The sequence below is a fragment of the Scyliorhinus torazame genome, chromosome 1 (genome assembly GCF_047496885.1).
Source record: "Scyliorhinus torazame isolate Kashiwa2021f chromosome 1, sScyTor2.1, whole genome shotgun sequence".
In the NCBI taxonomy this organism is placed as follows: Eukaryota; Metazoa; Chordata; class Chondrichthyes; order Carcharhiniformes; family Scyliorhinidae; genus Scyliorhinus; species Scyliorhinus torazame.
Genome location: NC_092707.1, coordinates 249,548,590 through 249,576,482, shown reverse-complemented (window position 1 = coordinate 249,576,482; position 27,893 = coordinate 249,548,590). Strand labels below are relative to the sequence as shown.

General features: G+C 49.7%; 1 protein-coding gene across 1 annotated transcript; it reads right to left on the bottom strand.

Annotated features, from left to right (window-relative positions):
* Positions 1 to 4: 4 nt before the first annotated feature.
* Positions 5 to 22,310, bottom strand: vsx1 (visual system homeobox 1 homolog, chx10-like). Its single transcript, XM_072504566.1, has 5 exons — positions 21,893 to 22,310; positions 14,878 to 14,959; positions 7,753 to 7,876; positions 4,879 to 5,059; positions 5 to 1,850 (listed from the first exon to the last, which is right to left on the bottom strand). The coding sequence occupies exons 1-5, from the start codon at positions 22,242 to 22,244 to the stop codon at positions 1,585 to 1,587; spliced, it is 1,005 nt and encodes a 334-aa protein (XP_072360667.1). The 5' UTR covers positions 22,245 to 22,310; the 3' UTR covers positions 5 to 1,584.
* Positions 22,311 to 27,893: the final 5,583 nt, after the last annotated feature.

Below are 27,893 nucleotides of genomic sequence, written 5' to 3'. Positions count from 1 at the left end.
CCATTACCCACCCCATAATGCATTGAGAATCCATAAATTGCATAGGAACAGGTAGGCCATTCAGCTTCTCAAACCTGATCCACCATTCAGTTAAAGCATGGTCAATCTGTATCAAATGTTCCATCTTTGCACTTTTTTTTCCAGAACTCTCAATATCTCTGCGCAGGAAAAATCTATCGATCTCAGTTTTGATTTTTTTTAATTGGCCGATTGTTTTAATTCCATGGCTTTTTGAGGGAAAGAGTTCCAGATTCCCATGACCCATTGAATGGTCTCGCTCTAATTTTAAGGTTATGCCCTCTATTCTGGATTCCGAGGAAGGGGTTTCCCTCTATCCGCCCTTTCGAATCCTCTAAGAATCTTAAACATTTTAAATGCATTACCCATGATGTAACATACTCCAGCACCCGTGCATCACAACTTCATAACACATCCCGGCCTGTGCAATTCTCTCTGCAGCACAGATTACAGCCTGTGTGTTAACTTCTGTATAACACATCCCAGCCTACATACCCACCCACTGTATAGAATTTCCAACTCTACCTTACTATGTGTAACACACAACAGTTGCTGTGATACCCTCTGCTAAACATACCCCAGCCTGTGAATTGCCCTTGGTTTAAGACACACCAGACTATTGTCTATTCTGAGAAACATGCTGCAGCCTATTTGGTACTCTCTTTCCAGTTTGTGTGCTGCTCTCTGTGCAGGCTACATTGAATTGCAAATTTATTCAACATTTTACCCTCAATGCAACACACTTAAACAGAAACTATTTCTTTCCAATGCCTCATTTTTTGGGGTTGATTTTCTATCTCCCACCCTTTCTCTCTCGACAAGCTATTCGACAATAAAGAGGACGGAGAGACATACTTTCAGGCCTCTGCCATTTCAATGTTAGTTAACAGCAAGGTACCCAAAAGATATTTAAAGTGATGCTATCTTCCTTGGGAAGTGATTTGCATTTGTTTTTATTTCCTTATTCCACCCATCCATTAGAGATTGGGATCTAATTACACAGGGACTGCCTATGCCTCCTAAGGCTGCAATAGGCAATCCGTTCAAGCACTAATATGTGCCCTCACCGGGCTGTTTCATCTATTACTCTTTTCAATGCACGTAATCTTTCATTTGGGTTTACCTTTTACTGTAGCTGTCAGCTACTGTTCACATTCATGTTTTCCACCTCAAAAGTCATATATTTCCATTTGGACTGGAATCATCCCTCTCCAATCACAGGGGGCAGTGTTATTCAGCAGTAAGAGAAGGTGGGATGGAGGTAATACAGGATTTAGCCGTGATATTTTCAATCCTGCATACATTTCCTTTGGAATGCCCTGCTTCACACCACATATTTATTAAGAGTAAACTACAACACTATTTGTCGGTCATTGATTGAATGACCAATAAACCAATAGCAGCTCAATGGCAGAGGTAAAATAGTTGATCTCTTTTGCTAAAGCCACCCTTGTATTTTCACCACCATAAGGAACCTGATTTAAAATGAGATGTGCAGTTCCGCGGTGGGGAGTCTGTTCCCCAACCCTGGGTCCTATCTACTCAGACAGCAGCATCGTGACAATTTTAATTTTTCTTCAGTCCTCTCTGTCTGATCTCCACATTGGGCTGCCTTGAAATGCTTTGCTTTGGACTGTTGTCCTTGCTCGAGGGTTTTTCCGTGCTGGAGAGGTCCAAGGCCATATTGTCTTCTTCCGCTGTGGTGGTCATGGGCACCCGGTCTGTGCTGACCTCAGTTTGTGATGACTCGATGCTGTTCTCCACATAATCCTCTCCTATAGTTGCTTCACTTTTAGTTTTCGGTGTTGGGTCAACAGATTTTTTATGCATTCCTAGATTTTAATTAAAGGCTGGTTAGTGATGACCAACTCCCTCAGATCTCTCTATTTTTAACCTCTTTCTGTCTTTTCCTGCACATTTAATTTCATTCTGGTAGGTATTATAACAATTCACACAGTAATCCTCTTATTTGCTGGCTGTAGAATTATTTAAAGAATCTTACAGTCCAGAATGAGGCTTTTCCGCCTTTAAAGGAGCTATCATTTAAAGAGTTAACCAATTAGTCTCAATCCCCCTTTTCAATAAAGTTCCGCACAAGAGATTAGTAAACAAAGTTCGAGTGCACGCTTTTGGGGATAATATACTGATATGGATTGAGAATTGGTTAATGGATGGGAAACAAAGAGTTAATAATAAATGGGTGATTCTCAGGTTAGCAGGCTGTGACTAGTTGGATACCAGCAAGAATCAGTGCTCGGGCCCCAGCTATTCACAATCTATTTCAATGATTTGGATGTGGGGAGCAAATGTAATATTTCCAATTTTGCTGATGACACACAACTTGGTGGGAATGTGAATTGTGAGGAGGATCTGAGGCAACTTCAAGGAGATTTTAGACAGGTTAAGTAAGTGGGAAGGAGGGACGGCACGGTGACGCAGTGATTAGCACTGCTACCTCACGGCGGCGAGGACCCAGTTTGATTCCAGCCCCGGGTCACTGTCCGTGTGGAGTTTGCACATTCCCCCCTTCGCTGCGTGGGTCTCACCCCACGAACCCAAAAATGTGCAGGGTAGGTGGACTGGCCACGCTAAATTGCCCCTTAATTGGAAAAAATTAATTGGGTACTCTAATTTTTTTTTTAAGTAAATGTGCAAGAACATGGCAGATGGAAGATAATTTGGAAAAATGTTAAGTTATCCACTTTGGTAGGAAAAACAGAAGTACAAAGTATTTCTTAAATGGTGAGAGATTGGGAAGTGTTGACGTCCAAAAGGACCTGGGTGACCTTGTCAATTAGTCACTGAAAGCTAACATTCAGATGTAAATGTGGTTAGCACTGTTGCTTCACAGCATCAGGGTCCCGGGTTCGATTTCCAGCTTAGGTCACTGCCTGTGCGAAGTCTGCACATTCTCCCGTGTCTGCGCGAGTTTCCTCCGGGTGCTCCGGTTTCCTCCCATAAGTCCCGAAAGACATGCTGTTAGGTGAATTGGATTTTCTGAATTCTCCCTCTGTGTACCCGAACAGGCACCAGAGTGAGGCGACTAGGGACTTTTCACAGTAAATTCATTGCAGTGTTAATGTAATCCTACTTGTGGCAATAATAGAGATTATTATTAAATGTTGCCACAGTCCCAGAGGACCATCGGCTGCTCTCCCATTTGAGAGCTGACTGGTGGTGATTTATCCTTGATGGTGACCACACAAGGGGCAAGGTTGAGAAGGCGGGGCCTTCATGAATAACTTCAGCCGGTACGGGAATTACAGCTGCGCTGTTGGCGCCGTTCTGCAACACAAGCCAGCCAATTCAGCTAACCGATCCCCATGCAGACGCAGCAAGCAATTAAGAAGGCAAATGGTATACTGGTATTTATTGCAATAATAATAATAATCGTTATTGTCACAAGTAGGCTTACATTAACACTGTAATGAAATTATTGTGAAAAGCTCCTAGTCGCTACATTCCGGCCGGGTACACAGAGAAAGATTTCAGAATGTCCAATTCACCTGACAAGCACGTCTTTCGGAACTTGTGGGAGGAAACCGGAGCACCCGGAGGAAACCCACACAGACGCGGGGAGAACGTGCAGACTGCACAGACAGTGACCCAAGCCGGGAATCGAACCTGGGACTATGGCGCTGTGATACCATAGTGCTAACCACTGTGCTACCCTAGAATTTGAGTAAAGATGTCTTGCTGCAGTGGTACGGAGCCTTGGCGAGACTGCACGTGGAGTATTGCATCCAGTTTTGGTGTCCTTACCTGAGAAAGGGCATAATTGCCATAGAGGGAAAACAATAATTGCTCAACAGAATGAATCCTGGGGTGACGGGTTGTTTTATGATGACAGAGTAAGGAGATGCGTCTGTCTTCTCTAGAGTTTAGAAGAATGAGAGGTGATCTCCTTGAAGTGTACAAAATTCTTACAGGGCCGGACAGAGTGGATGCAGGAAGGATGTTTCCTCTGGGGGAGGTCTAGAATCAGGGGACGCAGTCTCAGAATAAATGGCAGGCTATTTAGGACTGAGATAAGGAGGAATTTATTTAGTCAGAGGGTAATGAATCTTTGGAATGATCTACTCCAGTGGGCTGTGGGCACTCAGTCATTAACTGTGTTCAAGGCTGAGCTTGGTAGATTTCTCGATATTAAGGGATATGGGGGTAGTGCAAGAAAATATCTAATTAAATGGCATGGCAGAGCAGGCTGAAGAAATACCTACTCCTGCTACATCCTATGCTCTCATTTCTCACAGCTCTGCGAAAGGGGATATTCAATTGAAACCTGAAAACCACACAGAGGAAGCTCACAGTGGAAGCTGAACTATCCCGTTAAGATTCCTCAAATTGTTTAAAATGAGCAGACAAATCAGAGGGTCATGTAATGGTGTTTCATCACTTTACTTATCAGGGCTTCCTCATTTACTAAATGTCCGGACAAAGAATTTGGATCGCAACATTTTAATTGCAACCATGTTTTAAAATCTGCAATTCACCTGGACTGGGGGTAGGGTAATGGACTGAGAAACAATTTATTACAGAACAATAAGCTTCAGCACGGAATATGCAATAAACAATTGGAAAGAGCCTGTACAGAGTACAGAGTACAGAGTCCAGCAAATTGTACTGGCTTATTGCTGCTATTTAATAAGATAACAGAATAATAATGGGAGTGAATTAGGCTTGGCTGGTAGCACAAAACAGGCATTAGCAAATTGACAATCCCTTTTTAAACCACACTCCATTTTCTTTTCCAGGGTGTGAAACAGGCTAATGATTTGCTTTCGCCCATTGATGCTACAGCCTGATTTTTTGTGTCTGCCCGCCCACCTCCCTGCCCCCTAATAATCTGCCATTGCTTACCAAGCAGCCAGGGGGCGCAGGATCCTACCAAGCCATTTTTGCCCGAGTTGAGTATGGATTCGGGCAGTGGGATGGAGTGCCTGACCATGGCACCGTACAGTCCGTATTCTGCCATTACGCTGCTCCTGCCCCAGCATTTCTCCCGCTTCCTCCATTTTGCTCTTCGGTTCTGAAACCACACCTGAAGAGACATGTGGTCAACAAACCTTCTTTTAAAGTATTTTTATTCGACAGATTTTCACCATTTTCACCATATAAAAACAACCCCAAAAATACAAAAACAACCCCAACCAAACAACCTCCCATGAACCCTCCATCAACAATCAATGGTAACCAACTCCCAAAAGTGCATTATGAACAAACCCCAACAATTGTAGAACCCCTCCCTCGCCACGCTCAGCTCAAACGTCACCATCTCCAGGGTCAAAAACTCCAGCAGGTTCCCCCACCATGCCGAGGCATAGGGTGGAGAAGCTGACCTCTATCCCAAGAGGACCCGTCTACGAGCGATCAGCGAAGCGAAGGCTAAGACATCCGCTCCTGCACCCGCCTGTAGCTCGAGCCGCTCCAACACCCCGAATATGGCTTCTACGTAACCGGGGTCCACGTCCATGTACAAGACACCCGGGATTGTGCTGAACATCGTCCTCCAAAACCTTTCCAGCTTCGGGCAGGACCAAAACATATGAACATGATTCATGGGGCACCTCCCCATCACTCACAGACATCCTCCACCCCCTCAAACAGCCTGCCCATCCTTGACTTTGTGATGTGCGCCCTGTACACTACCTTCAGCTGTATCAGCCCCAACCCATACACAAAGTCGAGGTATTCACCCTCCGCAGCACCTCACACCACAATCCCACTTCTAACGTCCCCTCCAGCTCCTCCTCCCACTTCACCTTAATCCCCCCTGTGGACACCCTATCCTCCTCCAGGATCTTCCCGTAGATCGCCGATACAACATCCCTCTCCAGCACCCCCACACTGACAGCACCACCTCCAACAGCGAGGAGACAAGTGCTATCAGGAAGGTCGGGAAGACCTGCCTTACAAAGTCCCGCATTTGCATGCTCCTAAACCTTTCCCCCCCTGCGCCAACCCATACTTCTCTCCCAGCTCCTCTATGCTCGCGAATCCCCCCCCCCCCCCCCGCCCAAGGAACAAATCCTTAATTTCCTTAATCCCCCTCTTGTCCCATCCCCGAAACCATGTATCCATCCTCCACAGCTCGAACCCATGATTCCCCCTAATCGGCATCCATCCTGACCTGACCCCCAGCTGCCTAAACTGCCTCCAAACCTTCAATGTGGCCACCACCACCAGACTCATCAAGTACTTTCCTGGGGACATCAGGAGCAGCGACGTTGCCAGCGCCGCAACCCCAACGCACTGCAAGAGCCCTCCTCCATTTTTACCCACAGAGCCCCCGCTCCGTGCTCCAGCCCCGCACCTTCTCCGCATTCATCACCCAGTAAGAGTACTGCAAATTTGAGAGGCCGAAACCCCCCCACCTGTCATCCCCTCTGCCAAACCACCCTCCTAATCCTGGCCACCATGACCATCCACCCACCGCCCCCACTCGCCCCACCAAATGAACGAGGAGACCAACTTGTCCACCGCCTCAAGAAGGACTTGGGTAAAAAGACCGGCAGACATCGAAATAAAAACAGGAATCGCGGCAAAACATTCATTTTGGGTCAACAAACTTTACGACTGACTTTAAACATTCACTGTTACTGAATCTTCTTCATGGCTCTCCACTGTGCAAGAACCTTCAGCCAATCATGCCAAGTGGACAAGTCTACTTAGTCTCCTCTTGAGGTCCTACCACCACCATAGACGCCAATGTCAAGCTATTCCGGTTCACTCTGTGTAACATTAAATAGCTGAGTCCATTGGGCACAGCAAAGGAATCAGTCACAGCTCAGTGATGATGACCTAGGACATCCAAAAGTGCTACACAGCCAATGAAATGTAGTTATCCATATATTCCCTCCAGTGTAGAAGGAGGCCATTGGGCCCATCGATTCTGTACCGACACTCTGAAAGAACACTCTACGTAGACCCATCCCCTGCTCTAACCCCGTAACCCCACCTAACCTGCACATCTTTTTGGACACTGAGGAGCAATTTATCATGGCCAATCCACCTAACCTGCACATCTTTAGACAGTGGGAGGAAACCGGAGCACCCGGAGGAAACCCCACGAAGACACGTATGCACACTCCACACAGACATCACCCAAGGCTGGAATCGAACCTAGGTCCCTGGTGCAGAGGCAGCAGTGCCACTTTGTTGGAATATTGGAAAGGGTTCATTTTAAATTCTTTTTCCCATCCCTAAGTGCCTTGAGAAGGTAGTGGTGAGCCGCCTTCTCGAGCAGCAGGTGTGTGCAGCGCAAGATCCACAAACAGCAATGTAATGACAAGCAGATAATCTGTTCCACATATTTGTTAATGGATAAATTTGGCCCGGACTCCGAGGGAACTTCCTGCTCTTCCTCGAAATAGTGTGATGGGATCTTTTATTCGATTTAAAGTGTCGTCTGAAAACTGGCATCTCCCGCAGTGCAGCACTCCTTCAAACTCCAGGGTAGAGACCTTGATTTGGTCCTCCCCTCCATGGAGTAGGACTTGAACCTACAACACTCAGACCAAGAAGCGAGAGTGCAAAAAAACGAGGCACTGAACAGAGCTAAGAGGCTCTTTCGTGAGGAAGAGAATTTTGTTGTGATTTTAACTTTCCATTTTGGGCCTGAAGTGATTAGCTTGGAGCAGACACTTCCAAAACTGGATCATAACTGAAATGTATCTGGGATATCCCAGTAAGCCCACTTCTGAATGGTTGGTGATGGGCTGCTAGTGAAATCACCTGTATTCGGTCCTCAGCGAGCTCTGTCTTCATAGCTAACATTTCTCTGGCGTAAACGTCTGGATAATGAGCCTCGTTAAATGATTTCTCCAGTTCCTCCAACTGGTGGGCTGTGAACACTGTCCTGTGGAGATCAAAGATCAGACTTAGTGGTCACACACAAGGAAAGAATAACAGAAAGGAGGAAATCTTGACTTTATACAGCGCCTTTCAAAACCTCGGGATTTTCCAAAGCACTTTGCTGTTGATCAAATACTTTTGAAGAGTCATTGCTACAATAGTACAAGAACAGTAGGATCAGGATCCAGCCCCTCGAGTCCGCTGCACCATTTACCTGGATTCTGATCAATATACATTTCAACGTCAAGGGAATGATAGCCAGAAGGAGAGCACGGGAAACGACAACAAACTTGGCAAATACAGTAACAACAGAGTTGCTGTTGTTGAGCTAGTGCTCAATATCATACCAGTTTTTGGGTTTTTTTTTTCTTTTCTATATATATGTATTTTATTCTGTGAACATAACTGTAAATATACTTTGTTCAAAAACCCAATAAAAAACATTTATAAAAAAATATATACATTTCAACTTTATTTCCCCACTTTTACTCCGCATCCGTCAATATCCTTGCCCAACAATACAATGCAATGCATCACAACTCGTTCAAAGTACATTGATGTCAGGGATAAAATTGGCCTTGGGTGACAGTGTGAAACAGGCTAGATTGGATCCACCCCATTGAAATCAATAGTGAAAGAAGATGGAGGGCTGCGTGAAGCGTTGCTGCCAATTCACCATCGCCAATTTTGTGCTGTCCTCCAAGACTGATTCCACCTCCCTTTTTTAAATCCCTCTGCAAAGCCAGTTCACCAGAAACCAAATACCAGGTAATGGGATGCACCGTATGCCATGCAGTTGTTAAACAGCATGTGGTAGTCACCACTGTTGTATATATCACATACAAGATGTAATACGGTAAGGCTCCTGTACTACAGGTACGGGTGTAGATCCCTGCCTGTTGGCTCCACCCAGTAGGCGGAGTATAAATGTGTGTGCTTACCGAGCTGCAGCCATTTCGGCAGCAGCTGCAGGAGGCAACACATCTCTGCTTAATAAAGCCTCGACTACACTCTACTCTCGTCTCGTCGTAATTGATAGTGCATCAATTTATTAAGCAGAGATTTTACAACGATGGACCTAAGTATCAAGCCAGATCGCCTGCAGCTGCACCCTCAAGCAGACAAAGCCAAGTCGGCCTTCGCACAGTGGCTAGCTTGCTTTGAAGCCTACATCGGATCTGCGACAGAACCACCCTCAGAGGCACAGAAGCTCCAGATCCTGTATACGCGGCTGAGCTCCGATATTTTTCCCCTCATCCGGGACGCGCCTACCTACGCTGAGGCCATGGCGCTACTGAAAGAAAACTACACTCAGCAGACCAACAAGCTCTAAGCCAGGCACCTCCTGTCCACGCGGCATCAACTCCCCAGTGAGTCTGTGGAAGATTTTGGGCGTGCCCTGCACGCCCTGGCGAGGGACTGTGATTGCCAGGCCGTTTCGGCCATAGAACATTCCGTACTCCTAAGTAGGGTCGCTTTCGTTATTGGCATAGGGTCGGCGTACATCCACCAATGCCTCTTAGAAGGGGCTACTCTCGACCTCGCGGCGACCAAGAAACTCACGTTCTCACTAACGGTCGCCTCCCGTAATGTACAAGCGTACGCCCCCGACCGCACAGCGCCCCCCTCCTGGACATCGTGGACCCCACCAGCGAACACCCTATCGTGGACCCCACCAACGACCGCCCCCAGCCAACCCCAAGCCTGCGCCGTGCAGCAGCCAGCCAACCCCGGGGGACCCAAGTGGTACTTCTGCGGACAGACAAAGCACCCCCGGCAGCGCTGCCCGGCGCGGAGCGCACTCTGCAAGGACTGCGGGAAGAAAGGACATTTCGCTGCTGTTTGCCGGGCCTACTTGATCGCCGCTGTAACCAGGCCCATTGTTCCTGCACCCCCCATGTGCAACCCGTGGGCGCCGCTATTTTCGCCCCCGCAAGACACATGCCGCCCGTGGGCGCCGCCATCTTCCTCGCCTCAGACCATGTGCGGCCCGTGGGCACCGCCATCTTGCTCGCCTCAGGACACATGCAGCCCGTGGGCGCCGCCATCTTCCCCGCCTCAGGACCCCTGCTCGTCGGGCACTTTATCGAGCCGCTCATCGCATGCCGACCAGCAAGGGGCCTTCCAATATCAGCTACAGCTCGCCTCCATCACGATCGACCAGTCCCGGCCGCCCAACCTCGCAACCGCGTCGACGACGGTAAAGGTCGATGGGCACAAGACATCATGCCTTCTTGACTCTGGGAGTACAGAGAGCTTCATCCACCTCGATATGGTAAGGCGCTGCTCCCTCGCGGTACACCCCATTAACCAGAGAATCTCCCTGGCCTCCAGATCCCACTCCATGGAGATCCGGGGGTACTGCACCGCCACCCTCACCATCCAGGGCGTAGAGTTCAGCGACTTCCGGCTCTACGTCCTCCCCAACCTCTGCGCTGCCCTGCTACTCGGCCTGGACTTCCAGTGCAACCTCCAAAGTCTAACCCTGAAATTCGGCGGGCCCCTACCACCCCTTACTGTATGCGGTCTGATGACCTTTAAGGTCGACCCACCTTTTCTGTTTGCAAACATCACCCCGGATTGCAAACCCGTCGCCACCAGGAGCAGACGGTACAGTGCCCAGGACAGGACCTTCATCAGGTCCGCGATCCAGCGGCTGCTGCGGGAAAGCATTATCGAGGCCAGCAACAGCCCCTGGAGAGCCCAAGTGGTAGTTGTGAAAACTGGGGAGAAAAACAGGATAGTCATTGACTACAGTCAGACCATCAATCGGTACACGCAGCTCGACGCGTACCCCCTCCCACGCATATCTGATATGGTCAATCAGATTGAACGGTACTGGGTCTTCTCGACAGTGGACCTGAAATCTGCCTACCACCAGCTCCCCATTCGCAAGGCGGCCGGCCGTACAACGCGTTCGAAGCAGACGGCCGCCCTTACCACTTCCTTAGGGTTCAACTTCGGCGTCACTAATGAGGTCTCGGTCTTCCAACGGGAGATGGACCGAATGGTTGACCGGTACGGACTGCGGGCCACCTTCCCGTACCTGGATAACGTCACCATCTGTGGCCACGACCAGCAGGACCGCGACGCTAACCTTTCCAAATTCCTCCACATCGCCAAACTCCTCAACCTAACGTACAACAAGGAGAAGTGCGTGTTCAGCACCAACCGCTTAGCCATCCTCAGCTATGTGGTGCAAAATGGAGTTCTAGGACCCTACCCTGATCGCATGCACCCCCTCATGGAACACCCCCTCCCCCACTGCCCCAAGACCCTCAAACGATGCCTGGGGTTCTTCTCGTACTACGCCCGGTGGGTCCCTAACTATGCGGACAAGGCCCGCCCACTCATTCATTCCACCGTTTTCCCCCTGACGGCCGAGGCTCACCAGGCCTTCAACCGTATCAAGGCTGACATCGCCAAGGCCGCGATGCACGCTGTCGACGAAACGCTCCCCTTCCAAGTCGAGAGCGATGCATCAGACGTCGCTCTGGCCGCTACCCTCAACCAGGCGGGCAGGCCCGTGGCATTCTTTTCACGCACCCTCCATGCCTCTGAAATTCAGCACTCCTCCGTCGAGAAGGAGGCCCATGCCATCGTAGAAGCTGTGCGGGATTGGAGGCATTACCTGGCCGGCAGGAGATTCACTCTCCTCACTGACCAACGGTCGGTTGCCTTCATGTTCAATAACACACAGCGGGGCAAGATCAAAAATAATAAAATCTTGAGGTGGAGGATCGAGCTCTCCACCTACAATTACGAGATTTTGTATCGCCCCGGTAAGCTCACGAGCCCCCTGATGCCCTATCCCGAGGTACATGTGCCAGCGCACAAGTGGACCGACTCCGGACCCTACACGACGCTCTCTGTCACCCAGGGGTCACCCGGTTCCTTCACTTCATAAAGGCCCGCAATCTGCCCTACTCCATTGAGGAGGTCAGGGCTATCACCAGAGACTGCCAAGTCTGCGCGGAGTGTAAACCGCACTTCTACCGGCCAGACCGAGCGCATCTAGTGAAGGCCACCCGCCCCTTTGAACGCCTCAGCGTGGATTTCAAAGGGCCCCACCCCTCCACCGACCGAAACACGTACTTCCTTAACGTGGTCGACGAATACTCCAGATTCCCCTTCGCCGTCCCATGCCCGATATGACGTCTGCCACCGTCATCAAAGCACTCAACACCATCTTCGCCCTGTTCGGTTTCCCCGTCTACACCCACAGCGACCGGGGATCCTCCTTTATGAGCGACGAGCTGCGTCAGTACCTGCTCAGCAAGGGCATTGCCTCGAGCAGGACGACCAGCTACCAGCCCCGGGGAAATGGGCAGGTGGAGTGGGAGAATGGGACAGTCTGGAAGGCTGTCCAGCTGGACCTAAGGTCCAGAAATCTCCCGGTCTCCCGCTGGCAGGAGGTCCTCCCCAATGCCCTTCACTCCATCCGATCGCTACTCTGCACGGCGACTAATGCAACCCCCCATGAACGTTTCCTTGCCTTCCCCAGGAAGTCCACCTCCGGGGTTTCGCTCCCAACGTGGCTGGCAGCTCCAGGACCCATTCTCCTCCGCAAGCACGTGCGGCCCCACAAGGCGGGCCCGTTGGTCGAGATGGTACAGCTACTCCATGCAAACCCTCAGTACACCTACGTGGCGTACCCCGACGGCCGCCAAGACACAGTCTCCCTCAGGGACCTGGCACCAGCTGGGTCCCCACCCCCCCTCCTCTGCCCCGGCGCCACCCCTCCTCCCCCCAGCGCATCTCACCACAGCCCCCGCTCCAGGACGATCTGTCCTCCCCTTGGTCCCACCCGGGGATGAAGATGAGGTCTACATGCTCCCAGAGTCACCGGCGACCAAGCCGCCGCCTGCATCGCCACCGGGACTGCGGCGCTCACAACGGAGGATCAAGGCACCCGATCGGCTGAATTTGTGAACTTTCCCCAAAATGTTAACCTTAAAATGCATGTAAATAGTTTTCCACCACCCCCGCTGGACTCTTTTTTTAACAGGGGGTGAATGTGTTATGAGAGGAAATACAGTAAGGCTCCTGTACTACAGGTACGGGGGTAGATCCCTGCCTGCTGGCTCCACCCAGTAGGCGGAGTATAAACGTGTGTGCTCACCAAGCTGCAGCCATTTCGGCAGCAGCTGTAGGAGGCCACACATCTCTGCTTAATAAAGCCTCGATTACTCTCTACTCTCGTCTCGTCGTAATTGATAGTGCATCACAGCAGCAGAGTGGTACAACCTTTATATGCTACTGGGGCCGGGCATGTTGCCCTCTTCACTAAGCAACACCCATGTTAGCCCCGGTCACTAATGTAACGCCTGTCACATTAAACTGCTTTGCTTCAGCCTTTTTGTTCCACGTTGTTATATATCGATAAACAAAATGGCAGCGTTCTCCAAAAGAACAATTACCTTTAAATAGTCATTCTGACCATTTCAAATTGCTTTATTAGAAATGTTAAAATATCTCAACATGGGAAGGCTTCCGAACTTTTAAACTCACAATAGCAGCTAAGGGAGGACAGCAGAGCTTTAATTTTAACCCAGGCTGACAATCTAAACCTAAAAGGACACAGCCAGCAACAACAAGTTTATTATAAATTACCAACAGATTAAAACAATTCAAAGCTCTCAAAAGGACGGGGTGTGTGGGGGGGGGGGGGGCAATTACCTTCCACTTCACACTTCCCTCTCCTGTTAGCACTAACTCTGAAGGGGGTACAGTTCCCCCAGATATAACTGGAACCAATGCATATCCCTGACATGAAGTGTCGATAACATTTGGACAGTTATTGTCAATACAGCTATCATGGAGGTTCCATAACTACAACACCTAAACTAAAAGCAAAAAGGCTGGAACTACTCAGCAGGTCTGACACTATATGTGGAGAGTATGTTTCAGGTCAGTGTTTTTTCTTTCAGACTGCCAGCAGCATCCGCAGTATTCTGCTTTCCCAGCTGAACCCTGGAGTTGTGTTTTGAGACTGTTGCCGGCTGCTGTTTCACTGTCATATTGTGTACCATCGCTGGTGCCCCGCTTGCAGGGTGTGGCCAAGCCAAGAATCAGCTCTGAAGCAGTCACACGGACTCGAAACATTAACTCTGCTTTTCTTTCTCCACAGATCCTGCCAGACCTGCCAAGTCTTCCCTGCATTTTTTTTTGTTGGTTTTATTTAAGAATCACCTCATCTGCCTTTTGCCAGCATTCCCTCCTCCGGCCACCTGATGCCTTTGCCACCCTCTGGGAATGAGGAGGGGTACGTGTCTGGTACTCGGTGTTCACAGTGGCATCGTCCATGGTCATTATAGTAACAGGTTATATCAGTTGACCTGGCACATACGGTTGCCAATACACCTGAATCATTGGCCAAACCCCTCTGCCCAGGGTCACTGATAGGCTCAGTGTGTTATGGGGCTTAATTAAATTTAATTGTTTTTAAATGACTGTACATAAGATTACAGGATTGCTAAACTATGTTTGAGATCACAGTCCATGATTCTGATGACTGGACGGTGAACAGAAGGTGGGAACTGAATCCGATGATCGAGGCCAAGAATTCTATCCCTGGCACTCTTGAGTCTGTGCAGCATTCTGATCTCATCGTTAACCCAGAAGCAGGGAACTTCAATCATTGAGTTCTAGGAGGCCATTCGGCCTGATGTGCCTGTACCTGCACTGCAAGCCCAATATCAGGCAAAGTGCAATTTCAAAAGAACAGGCAGCAACTCCAATACCCTTCTGCAGTGTGCCTCAGCGCCTCCTCCTACTTACTCAAGATTTTCAGCAGAGCCCACCTCTACCTGTAATTAAAACCGAAAATACTGGGGTGGGGGAAATCTCAGCAGGACTGGCAGAGAATCAGAGTTAACATTTGGAGTCCGTCTGACTAGTCTTCAGAGTTGAAGAGAGGGATAAATGTGATGGGTTTGATGCTGATTAAGAGTGGGTGGAGCAGCTGGGGCAGGGTAGAGGGTCAGGGAGCTGGGACACACCTACCTGTGCCTCCTCTTCTTCCTTTTCACCTGCGACACTGCTGAGTTCTTCAGCTCACTGCGGTCACATGACGTGTTCTCATCATCTGGATGAAGGGATTAGATCACAGTCACTGTCACCAATAAAAACCCCAAACATTAGGCAAGAACAAAAATCCCCAAATGCTGGGTTTTCCAATCACGAGAGCTGATTTAGCAGGTACATACGGTATAGACGTTATGTTACTGGGCTAGACTTGAAGAGCTTCCCTCGTCTACAGGAGCCAGTTTCCATCGCTTCATTCCGCTGGAGCAGTCACCAGCCCGAAGCTTTGAGGGACACCATCACCTGCCCATATACATGGGTCAATCTGCCATTTGACCACATCCCTGAAGTGGAATTGGAACCCGGAGCTTCTGGCTTATAGACAGGGACACTACTCACTGCGCTACAAGATCCCTCTGTATGTAACATAGATCATAAAATTTTCAGTGCAGAAGGAGGCCATTCGGCCCATCGAGTCTGCACCGGCTCTTGGAAAGAGCACCCCACCCAAGGTCAACACCTCCACCCTATCCCCATAACCCAGTAACCCCACTAAGGGCAATTTTGGACACTAAGGGCAATTTATCATGGCCAATCCACCTAACCTGCACATCTTTGGACTGTGGGAGGAAACCGGAGCACCCGGAGGAAACCCACGCACACACGGGGAGAACGTGCAGACTCCGCACAGACAGTGATCCAAGCCGGGAATCGAACCTGGGACCCTGGAGCTGTGAAGCAATTGTGCTATCCACAATGCTACCGTGCTGCCCACTACATGTAACCTCAATCCCTCTGTATGTAAGTCCAGTCCCTCTGTACGTAACTCCAGTCCGTCTGTATGTAATCCCCGGTCCCTCTGTATGTAACTCCAGTCCCTCTGTACGTAACTCCAGTCCCTCTGTATGTAACTCCGGTCCCTCTGTATGTAACCCCGGTCCCTCTGTATGTAACTCCGGTCCCTCTGTATGTAACCCCGGTCCCTCTGTATGTAACTCCAGTCCCTCTGAATGTAACTCCAGTCCCTCTGTATGTAACCCCGGTCCCTCTGTATGTAACTCCAGTCCCTCTGTATGTAACTCCAGTCCCTCTGTACGTAACTCCAGTCCCTCTGTACGTAACTCCAGTCCCTCTGTACGTAACTCCAGTCCCTCTGTACGTAACTCCAGTCCCTCTGTATGTAACTCCGGTCCCTCTGTATGTAACCCTGGTCCCTCTGTATGTAACTCCAGTCCCTCTGTACGTAACTCCAGTCCCTCTGTATGTAACTCCAGTCCCTCTGTACATAACTCCAGTCCCTCTGTATGTAACTCCAGTCCCTCTGTACGTAACTCCAGTCCCTCTGTACGTAACCCCAGTGCCTCTGTACGTAACTCCAGTCCCTCTGTACGTAACTCCAGTCCCTCTGTATGTAACCCCAGTGCCTCTGTATTAGGCCCTCGCTAACGTCTTTTAACTGCACTCTTTAGGTGGTCGAGCAAGCCGCTCATGGTAACTCGGAATGGGCAATGAGCGACCTGCCCACCTCCCCAGAATTCATAAAAGTTAAAAAATTTAAATGTCAGTACTTTTCTACCGAAACGATGAGTACTCTATTTGATCAGCGGAATCCTTTTAATGAACCAGTTGCTGCGAACGATTCTTTCCCGCGCTTTTCAGCAGCAACTTTCAAAGCACAAGGACCTATTTGCTGGGACCAGGTTGCTGCCTGCTGCACTGTTCACACAGCAGCTGAACTGCCTCCCAGCAAAGGGACATCAGGTCCATGTGCAGCTCACAGGCTTCAGTCAGGCGCGGCTGGTGTCCAAACCCAGATATTATTCAGAGCAACTGACCCCATACCCTCTGCTCAATAAATAGCCGGGCACATTAAACATTGCCTTTCCCCTGATACAGATATAAGCCGCCCCCAAATCCCTCTTTCTTATGTACACCTTCAACTTTTAAAATCACGTCTTGCATTTACCTTCTCATTCAACATTTCACTGTCTGAAAATGAATCTATTTTGCCAACATCTGATTATAAAACCTGGCAGCGAATTGCAAATCACAACCGAGTAGTATAGCGAAACCTAGAAAGAAGATTCAATTAACCTGTGGACTGACATTTTCCGCTGTGCAGTAACTAGAAAGGACTAAACAAATGTACATGTCCCTAAACCAGCATTCATCTATTTAACCATCACCACCTCCCGCCTCCATTCACAGGCAGTTTGGTGCCAGAACCGCCTGTTCTGTTCGAGTTTGTTTTTTAATGAATGATTGAATAAAATCCAACAGTAATTCATTTGTTGGAAACGGTAAATTGACTGTCTGGAGATTGTCCACCAACTACACCAGGGCTGCAGAATTGAGGGTCTGGAGAGAGGCAGCGGGACAACTCAGCACATACCGAGTGAAAGGACATTTGGGCAACGGCAGAAAACACACCAGATTAGCAATGTGTTAGGGATGGGGCACGGAGCTTTTCATTTTTGTGTATTCCTTTATGTATTCCTTTAAACTTTATTTAGCCAGGTAAGTCAAATTAGAGCCAATTCTCATTTACAATAGCGACCTGGCCGAGCAACAGAAACTGCACAATACAATTCATTTCAACACTAAAAACAATCACATCCAAATTAGCAGAGATGGGAAATTGACAATTTAACAAATCCCAGTAGCACCAAACGGAGCTTGAACCATTCGGCATCCTCGGTAATAAAATTAATTAGACCAGGTTCGAGTCACTGGCAGCCACAAAGGCTGCGGACAAAGACTCTGCTCACTCCTGGGGTGACCAATTTCATCAATTCACATGAGCTCAGATTGCTAGAGGCTAAAGTGTTACAAACGGTACCAATCGGCAGATGTTTTCCCAAGCCAAGTTGGACAAATTCACAGAAACCACTGGAGTTGGCGGCATGTGTGTAACTAGGGCCAGTGATTCAGAGCGTTACAGGTAAGAACTCCAAACCTCATGTTCTCCGTCCAGTGAGACAGAGCGTTACAGGTAAGAACTCCAAACCTCATGTTCCCTGGCCAGTGAATCAGAGAGTTACAGGTAATAACTCCAAACCTCATGCTCCCTGGGCAGTGACTCAGAGCGTTACAGGTAAGAACTTTGAACCTCATGTTCTCCATCCAGTGACTCAGAGAGTTACAGGTAAGAACTCCAAACCTCATGTTCCCTGTCCAGTGACTCAGAGCGTTACAGGCAAAAACTCCAAACCTCATGTTCCCTGTCCAGTGACACAGAGCGTTACAGGTAAGAACCCCAAACCTCATGTTCTCCGTCCAGTGAGACAGAGCGTTACAGGTAAGAACTCCAAACCTCATGTTCCCTGGCCAGTGAATCAGAGAGTTACAGGTAATAACTCCAAACCTCATGCTCCCTGGGCAGTGACTCAGAGCGTTACAGGTAAGAACCTCAAACCTCATGTTCCCTGGCCAGTGACTCAGAGCGTTACAGGTAAGAACCCCAAACCTCATGTTCCCTGGCCAGTGACTCAGAGAGTTACAGGTAATAACTCCAAACCTCATGTTCCCTGGCCAGTGAGACAGAGCGTTACAGGTAAGAACCCCAAACCTCATGTTCCCTGGCCAGTGACTCAGAGAGTTACAGGTAATAACTCCAAACCTCATGTTCCCTGGCCAGTGAGACAGAGCGTTACAGGTAAGAACCCCAAACCTCATGTTCCCTGGCCAGTGACTCAGAGAGTTACAGGTAATAACTCCAAACCTCATGTTCCCTGGCCAGTGACTCAGAGAGTTACAGGTAATAACTCCAAACCTCATGTTCCCTGGCCAGTGAGACAGAGCGTTACAGGTAAGAACCCCAAACCTCATGTTCCCTGGCCAGTGACTCAGAGCGTTACAGGTAAGAACTCCAAACCTCATGTTCCCTGTCCAGTGACTCAGAGCGTTACAGGTAAGAACTCCAAACCTCATGTTCCCTGGCCAGTGACACAGAGCGTTTCAGGTAAGAACTCCAAACCTCATGTTCCCTGGCCAGTGACACAGAGCGTTACAGGTTAGAACTCCAAACCTCATGTTCCCTGGCCAGTGACACAGAGCGTTTCAGGTAAGAACTCCAAACCTCATGTTTCCTGTCCAGTGAATCAGAGAGTTACAGGTAAAAACACCAAGCTCCTGGCCCTAGCTGTGGATATGACCAGAGAATTGCTGGGTCCGTGGTCACACATGCGCATGGCGGCGGCCTGCAGTGGCCATGCCTTGCAACATGGCGCCAACTGCGTACGGACCCAGCTTGTCAAATAGTGACCTCCCTTGCGCAGGCCCGCCACCCCGGACCACCCCCCACCTGTGCTCCCAGCCCACACCAAAGCCCCCCTTCCCATGGGTCAGCTCCCCGCCATTGACTGTGGCGGTGCTTGGTTTAGTCTGCAGCCGCCACGCCGAATTCCGAAAACAAAATACCACACGCGGCCGATGCCATTGGGAACACGGCCCATTGAAGGTGGAGCTTAGGGGAGAGGGCCTCAGGTAACGTCCCGAGGCTGTCCTGAAGGCGTGCAGCGTAGTCCCAGAGTATGCTGTTTTGAAGGAGGGGGGTAAGGGGATAGAGAGAGAGGGAGGTAAGGGGATAGAGAGAGAGGGAGGAAATGGGATAGAGAGAGAGAGGGAGGTAAGGGAGGGATACAGAGAGAGGTCAGGGGATCGAGAGGGAGTTCAGGGGGATAGAAAGAGAGGTCAGGGGGATAGAGAGAGAGGTCAGGGGGATAGAGAGAGAGGTCAGGGGGATACAGAGAGAGGTCAGGGGGATAGAGGGAGAGGTCAGGGGGATACAGAGAGAGGTCAGGGGATCGAGAGGGAGTTCAGGGGGATAGAGAGAGAGGTCAGGGGGATAGAGAAGGAGGTCAGGGGGAGAGAGAGGTCAGGGGGATAGAGAGAGAGGTCAGGGGGATAGAGAGAGAGTTCAGGGGGATAGAGAAGGAGGTCAGGAGGATAGAGAGAGAGGTCAGGGGATAGAGAGAGAGGTCAAGGGGATAGAGAGAGAGGTCAGGGGGATAGAGAGAGAGGTCAGGGGGAGAGAGAGAGGTCAGGGGTATAGAGAGAGAGAGGTCAGGGGGATAGAGAGAGAGGTCAGGGGGATAGAGAGAGAGGTCAGGGGGATAGAGAAAGAGGTAAGGGGATAGAGAGAGAGGTCAGGGGGATAGAGAGAGAGGTCAGGGGGATAGAGAGAGAGGTCAGGGGGAGAGAGAGAGGTCAGGGGTATAGAGAGAGAGAGGTCAGGGGGATAGAGAGAGAGGTCAGGGGGATAGAGAAAGAGGTAAGGGGATAGAGAGAGAGGTCAGGGGGATAGAGAGAGAGGTCAGGGGGATCGAGAGAGAGGTCAGGGGGATAGAGAGAGAGGTCAGGGGGATAGAGAGAGAGGTCAGGGGGATAGAGAGAGAGGTCGGGGGATAGAGAGAGAGGTCAGGGGGATAGAGAGAGAGGTCAGGGGGATAGAGAGAGAGGTCAGGGGGATAGAGAGAGAGGTCAGGGGGATAGAGAGAGAGGTCAGGGGGATAGAGAAAGAGGTCAGGGGGATAGAGAGAGAGGTCAGGGGGATAGAGAGAGAGGTCAGGGGGATAGAGAGAGAGGTCAGGGGATAGAGAGATAGGTCAGGGGAGAGAGAGAGAGGTCAGGGGTATAGAGAGAGAGAGGTCAGGGGGAGAGAGAGGTCAGGGGGATAGAGAGAGAGGTCAGGGGGATAGAGAGAGAGGTCAGGGGGATAGAGAGAGAGGTCAGGGGGATAGAGGGAGAGGTCAGGGAGAGAGAGAGAGAGGTCAGGGGGAGAGAGAAAGAGGTCAGGGGGAGAGAGAGAGGGGTCAGTGGGAGAGAGAGAGGTCAGGGGGATAGAGAGAGAGGTCAGGGGGATAGAGAGAGAGGTTAGGGAGAGAGAGAGAGGTCAGGGGTATAGAGAGAGAGAGATCAGGGGGATAGAGAGAGAGGTCAGGGGGAGAGAGAGGTCAGGGGGATAGAGAGAGATCAAGGGGATAGAGAGAGAGGTCAGGGGGATAGAGAGAGAGGTCAGGGGAGAGAGAGATAGGTCAGGGGAGAGAGAGAGAGGTCAGGGGGACAGAGAGAGAGAGGTCAGGGGGATAGAGAGAGAGGTCAGGGGGATAGAGAGAGAGGTCAGGGGGATAGAGAGAGAGGTCAGGGGAGAGAGAGAGAGGTCAGGGGGGGAGAGAGATAGGTCAGGGGGAGAGAGAAAGAGGTCAGGGGGAGAGAGAGAGAGGTCAGGGGAGAGAGAGAGAGGTCAGGGGGTTAGAGAGAGAGGTCAGGGGGATAGAGAGAGAGGTCAGGGGGATAGAGAGAGAGGTCAGGGGGATAGAGGGAGAGGTCAGGGGAGAGAGAGAGAGGTCAGGGGGATAGAGAGAGAGGTCAGGGGAGAGAGAGAGAGGTCAGGGGAGAGAGAGAGAGGTCAGGGGGATAGAGAGAGAGGTCAGGGGGATAGAGAGAGGTCAGGGGGATAGAGAGAGAGGTCAGGGGAGAGAGAGAGAGGTCAGGGGGATAGAGAGAGAGGTCAGGGGAGAGAGAGAGAGGTCAGGGGGATAGAGAGAGGTCAGGGGGATAGAGAGAGAGGTCAGGGGAGAGAGAGAGAGGTCAGGGGGATAGAGAGAGGTCAGGGGGATAGAGAGAGAGGTCGGGGGATAGAGAGAGGTCAGGGGAGAGAGAGAGGTCAGGGGGATAGAGAGAGAGGTCAGGGGAGAGAGAGAGGTCAGGGGGATAGAGAGAGAGGTCAGGGGAGAGAGAGGTCAGGGGAGAGAGAGAGAGGTCAGGGGGATAGAGAGAGAGGTCAGGGGGAGAGAGAGAGAGGTCAGGGGGATAGAGAGAGAGGTCAGGGGGAGAGAGAGAGAGGTTAGGGGGAGAGAGAGAGGTCAGGGGGAGAGAGAGAGGTCAGGGGGGTAGAGAGAGGGTATTGGGTGGAAGCGGCTCAGACTGTCACTAGTCTAGTCTGTGCCGGTTGGGCTGTCTGGCTGTACACACTGAGTGGAGTTCTCTTTACCGGAGTTGTGGAGCGCCTGGTAGTTGTCGAGCAGGGTCACCCTCCGGAGCAGCGGCAGGCTGCTGTGCAGGGTGGCCGGGCGGCCTTGCAGCTCGGACAGCACGTCCAGGAAAGCGGGTCCGGGCGGGTGGAGGGCGCTGAGCGGGCGGCTGGCGAGCAGCCCCAGGCAGGCGGGGAGGAGAGGCAGCCCGTGCCCGGGGGGTGCTCCTGGCGGCGGAGGCGGCGGGGAGGCAGCGCCGCTGTCCAGTCCCAGCAGGTCAGTGATGGCGAAGCCCCGGGAGCGGCTGCCCTTCTCCCACTCCTTGGCCGCAGCTTTGCATTGAGGCTGACAGCTCTGCTCTCTGGCCGTCATGTCGCTGAGACTCCCTCAGTCTCTGTCAGCTCGTGTCCAGCTCCAGCTCCTGTTCCTGGTCAGGGGTCCGCCTCCACTTGCACAGGGGTTTTCTATCTGCCTCCCAACCCTGTGCAGGTCCAATCAGAGAGCGACCCCCGGGCTGGGCTGGGGGGGGGGGGGGGGGCACTGAGTCCAAACATCCTGCAAATCGGATCAGGGTCCTGACAGGGCGGCAGTGCAGCTCCGGCCAAAAATATTCCTCTTAACTTCGTTGTTAACCATCTGTCAGTGAGTCTCACCCGCGTCCTTTGGGTTTTTAACATGACCCTTAATATCAGCAGGAAATTACCAAATCATTCTGGACATTGTTACTCTGTCTCTCTCTATCTCTCTATGTTTCTCTCTATCTCTCCATCTCTCCCTATCTCTCTCTGTCTCTCTCCCTCTGTCTTTCTATCTCTCCCTCTCTATCTCTTTCTATCTATCTCTTTCTATCTCTCTATATCTCTATCTCTCTATCTCTCTCTATCTTTCTCCCTATCTCTCCATCTCCCTTTCTCTCTGTGTCTCTGTCTATATATCTATCTCTCTCTCTATCTATCTCTCTACATCTCTCTCTATCTCTCCCTGAGTCTCTCTCTCTCTGTCTTTATCTATCTCTATCTCTATCTATATCTCTCTCTCTCTATCTTTCTCTATCTCTCTCTCTCTCTATCTATCTCTATCTCTCTCGCTCTCTATCTCTCTCTCTATGTCTCTCTCTCTCTATCTCTCTCTCTATCTCTCTCTCTCTCTCTATCCCTCTCCCGTTATCTTTGGCTAGAATTATCATTTGAGTTTTAGCTACTTGTCCCCATAACTTCCACTGATAGTTTCTGCTCATGTATTCCCTGGGAAACAGTCTGACTTTCCAACTGCGGAATTGAAAGGAAATTAAACCAGACTATATGGGTTTCTTTAAAAATATAACGTTCGGAATAGAGCGGGATGTTGACTTTTTTTTAACTGTGTAATAGGATCGGATCCGATTCTAACTCATTCTTTACATCAGAAATTCCGCGTTGCCCTAATTTAATGTGATTCCTTCGTTCAGAGCTTTTTTATACGCCTTGAACAAACTAGTGAGTAAAGAAACGGTTGGAGGTGCAAGTAAAATATCTTAGACATCCCCTCCTCCCAATTCTGGGACTTACAGCCCTCTGCCATTCAAACCGAACGAAATACGTTTAAAATCCAGCCTTAAAAACTCCCAAAGAAAGTAACCGATCCGAATTGTGTCTGACAAAGCGGCAGCTGAATATTGGCAAGTATTTACTACCACTTTTCTTTGCCTGCTCCTCAATCTCCTTTGAGCAGAGGGCGAAACAGAAGGTCTGACCAGAGGGGAATTGGGCGTCACGACATCTTTCCTTCTTAAAAAAATATTCAGGCTCCTGTACCATTATTCCATTATTTTAAAATCGGTGTGATGAATCTTTTGACGGGACGGTATCAGAAGTGCCCCAAAGACGGGGCAAAGGTAAATGTGTACAAGGTCTATTTGGGATTGAGCTATTTCTGTATTTCGATCGGCGCTATAAGCATCGAACTCTCTCTCCATGAAACAGGGGCAGGTAAAGCTGGGGAAGGGCGGGGGGGGGGGGGGTGCGGGGGGATCCGTTTTAACACCCTCAGCTAAGTAAATTGCATTTTCTACTTAATGATTCCAGATTTGCGTGTAAACCCCAAAGAATTCAAATGATCTCGATGCCGGTGCATTGCACTCTCTCAGACCCGGCGCCGTTAAACTGGGTCGGCGATACACTGGAAAATCTGTCCCATTTGACCCAACTCCGGCAATCCTCTGAGATTGTCACCATTGCTCCCAGGAGATGTTGTTTTCACTTTTCCCATGTCTCAGGAAGCCACTCAATCAAGAGGAGCTTTATATGAATCCAAAACACAAGTTCCCCGGGAGGCAGCCCCGTGGAAATCTGCCCTACCCCCAAGCGCTTGAATACCTGTTGAATAAATCATTCCGGGGCGAGATCGAGGGAGTGAGGGAGAGAAAAATACAACTCTGGGAAAGTTTAGGAATTGAAAGTACCGCGAGGGGACATTCTGAGGGAATGCCAGCACCTTTCTCCCCCGCTTCTGGGAGCAAGAAATGGGCGCGTTTCTCGTTCTGGTTAGATTCTGTACAACATCACTAATGACCCACATGTTTGGTCCAACAGAGGCAGGTCTCTGCTCACTTTACACTGTTTTATATCACCGGGAAACATCCTTTAGTACCTCCGGTGTCTTCACCAGGGATTAGACGATTGAGGGTGAAAACATGGAATCACCCCCCACTCCACCCCCAGACACAAGGGTAGGGGAGGGGAAATCTGTAATTGTGGGAAGCACATGAGGGACAATTGAAGCGTTCAAGACTGATAGATGATTGCTATGTAAGGGAATCAAGACATAGAACAGAAAAATGGAGAATAAATGCAAAACCAGCTGGAAATACTCAGCAAGTCTGACAGCATCTGTGAGGAGAGAATCGGTGTCCATCTCTCCCGCCTATTATTCAGGTAGAATAAGATTAGCAGCATCCGCGCAAACAAGTGTTCAGTCTGGAAGATGGACTGAAAATACAAGCCAGCACTGATCTCACTGAATGGTGAAGCAGGCGAGAGAGGGGCCGAACGGCCTCCCTCCTCTTCCCAATGTGAATGTGGTGGAGCTGGGAGCGGGGAGTTGCTGTGAGCCAGGCTCATTGAGCTTCCGAAGCAGGCGGATGAGAACAGTTTCTATAAACCACTGCCGGTCCACTTTGTGCTAAACACGCAGATTAAAGAGAAGGTTCCTGAGATAAAGATTACCAGAAGAGGAGCGCGCATCGACCTTCCATTATTAAAAGAAATACCCAAATCTCTCTCTACAAGCTGTTCAGTGGGATTAAGGAAATAATAACTTTCATTTAGGTTAATTGTCATTTGAATGTCCGGAGTATTTGTTATCGATGATTACACTTCATCCATCCGGTCATTGAGGGCACATCTAACCAGAACAGATTGTTCTAAAATTCCTCCTGCCTATTACACACTTTCAAACAGTTAATTCGTTAAGAAATACACTGATTCTCACACTGCTTCTCTTTCGTTTGTCTTGACATTCACATCATAACAAAATAACATTGGATAACAATTGAGGGTGTATTTGCGGGTAGCCCGTTTAGAAGAGCGACTCTCGATGAGAAATGGTGTGACAGTCTGTTCTGGGGTTACTGCTCCACAATCATGGCTTGGGCGGGACGCAAATGTTGAACAGATTGAAACGCGCGTTATACTCAAATTGTCCAACCCTAACCCTTTCCACCTCAAAGCTCTTGCGCCTCTTTCTCTTACCCCAGCGGAAACGGGCACTAAAGATGCTGCAATGACTCCCATAGAATTTTTTTTAAATTCCGCATTTACTGACCATCCCTCGCTGTCCTCCATTTCAGAGAGCATTTTTAAGAGTCGATTTGGAGTCACATAGAGGCCAGACCAGGTAAGGATGGCAGATTTCCTTCACGAAAGGACTTCGGGGAACCAGGAGGGTTTTTATTTTGACCACAATTGTTTCGTTTAGACTTTTAATTCCAGAATTTTTTTATTGAATCAACATTTCTCCATCAGCCGTGGCGGGATTCGAACCCAGATCTCTGGATAACAAGGCCAGTGACAACACCATCTCCCCCTAGATTTCTGCCCTGCACAATATTAGTGGAGTAACGTCTAATCCTAATTTTTTGGGCGCAGAAAGAAATTCAGAAGTAGCGGATCCAAAACTTAAAAACGAAGCATCTATTTAAATTCAAACTTTTGAAACATTCCCATTTTAGTTCAGGAGGATATTGGGAAACGGCCTTGCCTGCTCAATTCAGCCTGTTTGACTGTAGCTGATTGGGAGGCTGCCCTGCTACATGGCTCATCTGATGAAGATTTGCCCGGATTAATCTAATCAGTGAATGTTTCTCTGCTCATTACCCGGAGGAAGATTGCATGGTATTCTCAACGGCAAGGTTATTAATCTCTTAAAGAAGCAGGACGTCAAGAAATCGCTGCCGGTTCCAATTTCCATCAGCTAAGGGTGGCTAACTTCACTGACGGGGTGCTTCCTCGACCTGGAGAGTTTTTAGTCTTCTTTGTTTTTTGCCTCCCTACTTGACTCAGCTCAAGCAATTGTGGGGAGAATGAAATATCAGATCAGGCGAAGCGATAGCTTCTCAAGGCGAGGCCATTCAGTTAGAGCCACCGCCGTTCCATTTTATCATTAAAATACCTTTATCTGACAAAAATCTGCTAACCTCAGTTCCCCCACCACATTTTCTATTGACCTAACCTCAAGGACCATTTGAGAGACGGAATTCCCAGCTTTCCTCTACCCTTCATATGGACAAATGCTGTCTAACATCCCCGCACAGCCTAGCTCCAATGCCCACTTGTCTCCACCCTCCTATGTTCTGAAGGAAGACTTGCCCAGTAGCTGAAAGTGTGAGGTGGAATTAAATTCACCAGGGATTTAGGATTCACTTTAGCATCCCCCATCCCCAGCTCCAACCCTGTGGGTTACGCCACCTGTTGTGTACTCTGTCCATACATCAGACGCACCAGTCAATTGAGGAACAATATTTGGAAGTAAAAGTGAAAGTGTTGTTGAAAGTGAGGGTGTGAGAAGGTGCACATGATGGGGGCAGCGCAAACTGCTTTAATGTTGCATGGAATGTGACAGTCAGGGCCAGTGCATCAGTTGGCAATCCAAACATTGAATTCACTGGTGACACTCTGAATCTGATTGTGGATCCAACTCCTGAGATTTGAAGTCATAACCTTGGCTAATGGAGCACTGCCCGGGCTGCAAGTGCCACATTTCAGATTAGGTGTATTTTAACTGATACCCGCCCCAACCGCCAGGTGGACACGAAATATTCTATTCGAATGACTCTATTTGAAGGCGAGTGGCTTCCAGCCTCCCCCATCCTGCCCAGTGTTCATCCCTCAGACAACGCCACCAAGTATGCGCATCTTGCTGTTGGTGGGACGTTGTGTTCGAATTGGCCGCTGCATTTCCCACAATATAACAGTGGCTGCAGGTCACAGGGATTCCCTTGGCTCCGAAGTGTTTTTCGACCTCCCGGATTTGCCCAAGCTTGTGTCAACATAACGTTCCGTCTTTCAAAAACGAACTCATTGAATTCATTTGCGATCCTTTCAAATGGATCGATGAAATGGTACTCGGATTGACGAGGTGCATTCCTCCCGCCTCCAACCCAATCAGCCTTTTAGGACAGCTTCAAAATGTTACATAACTAAGATATAGACGCGTTCAAAGAAAGTCACATGGTTCTTAACATCCCTATCTGACCCCCCCCCCCTTTTTTTTCCAGGTTACCTCACATCATTGATTAACCATTCATGCCAATCTCAGGTCAGTCAGGTTGGGGATCCTCAGCTGGGAAGCCGAATTCTAACCAAGTCAAATACAGGAAGACGACGCCAATGGTACAAGTGCTCTCTGCTGTAGGGTGTTAGTCACAGTCTGGTAGGTCTGTAGGTTACCTGTCTTGATTAACTATTAGAACTAAGGGCAGCACGGTGACGCAGTGGGTTAGCCCTGCTGCCTCACGGCGCCGAGGTCCCAGGTTCGATCCCGGCT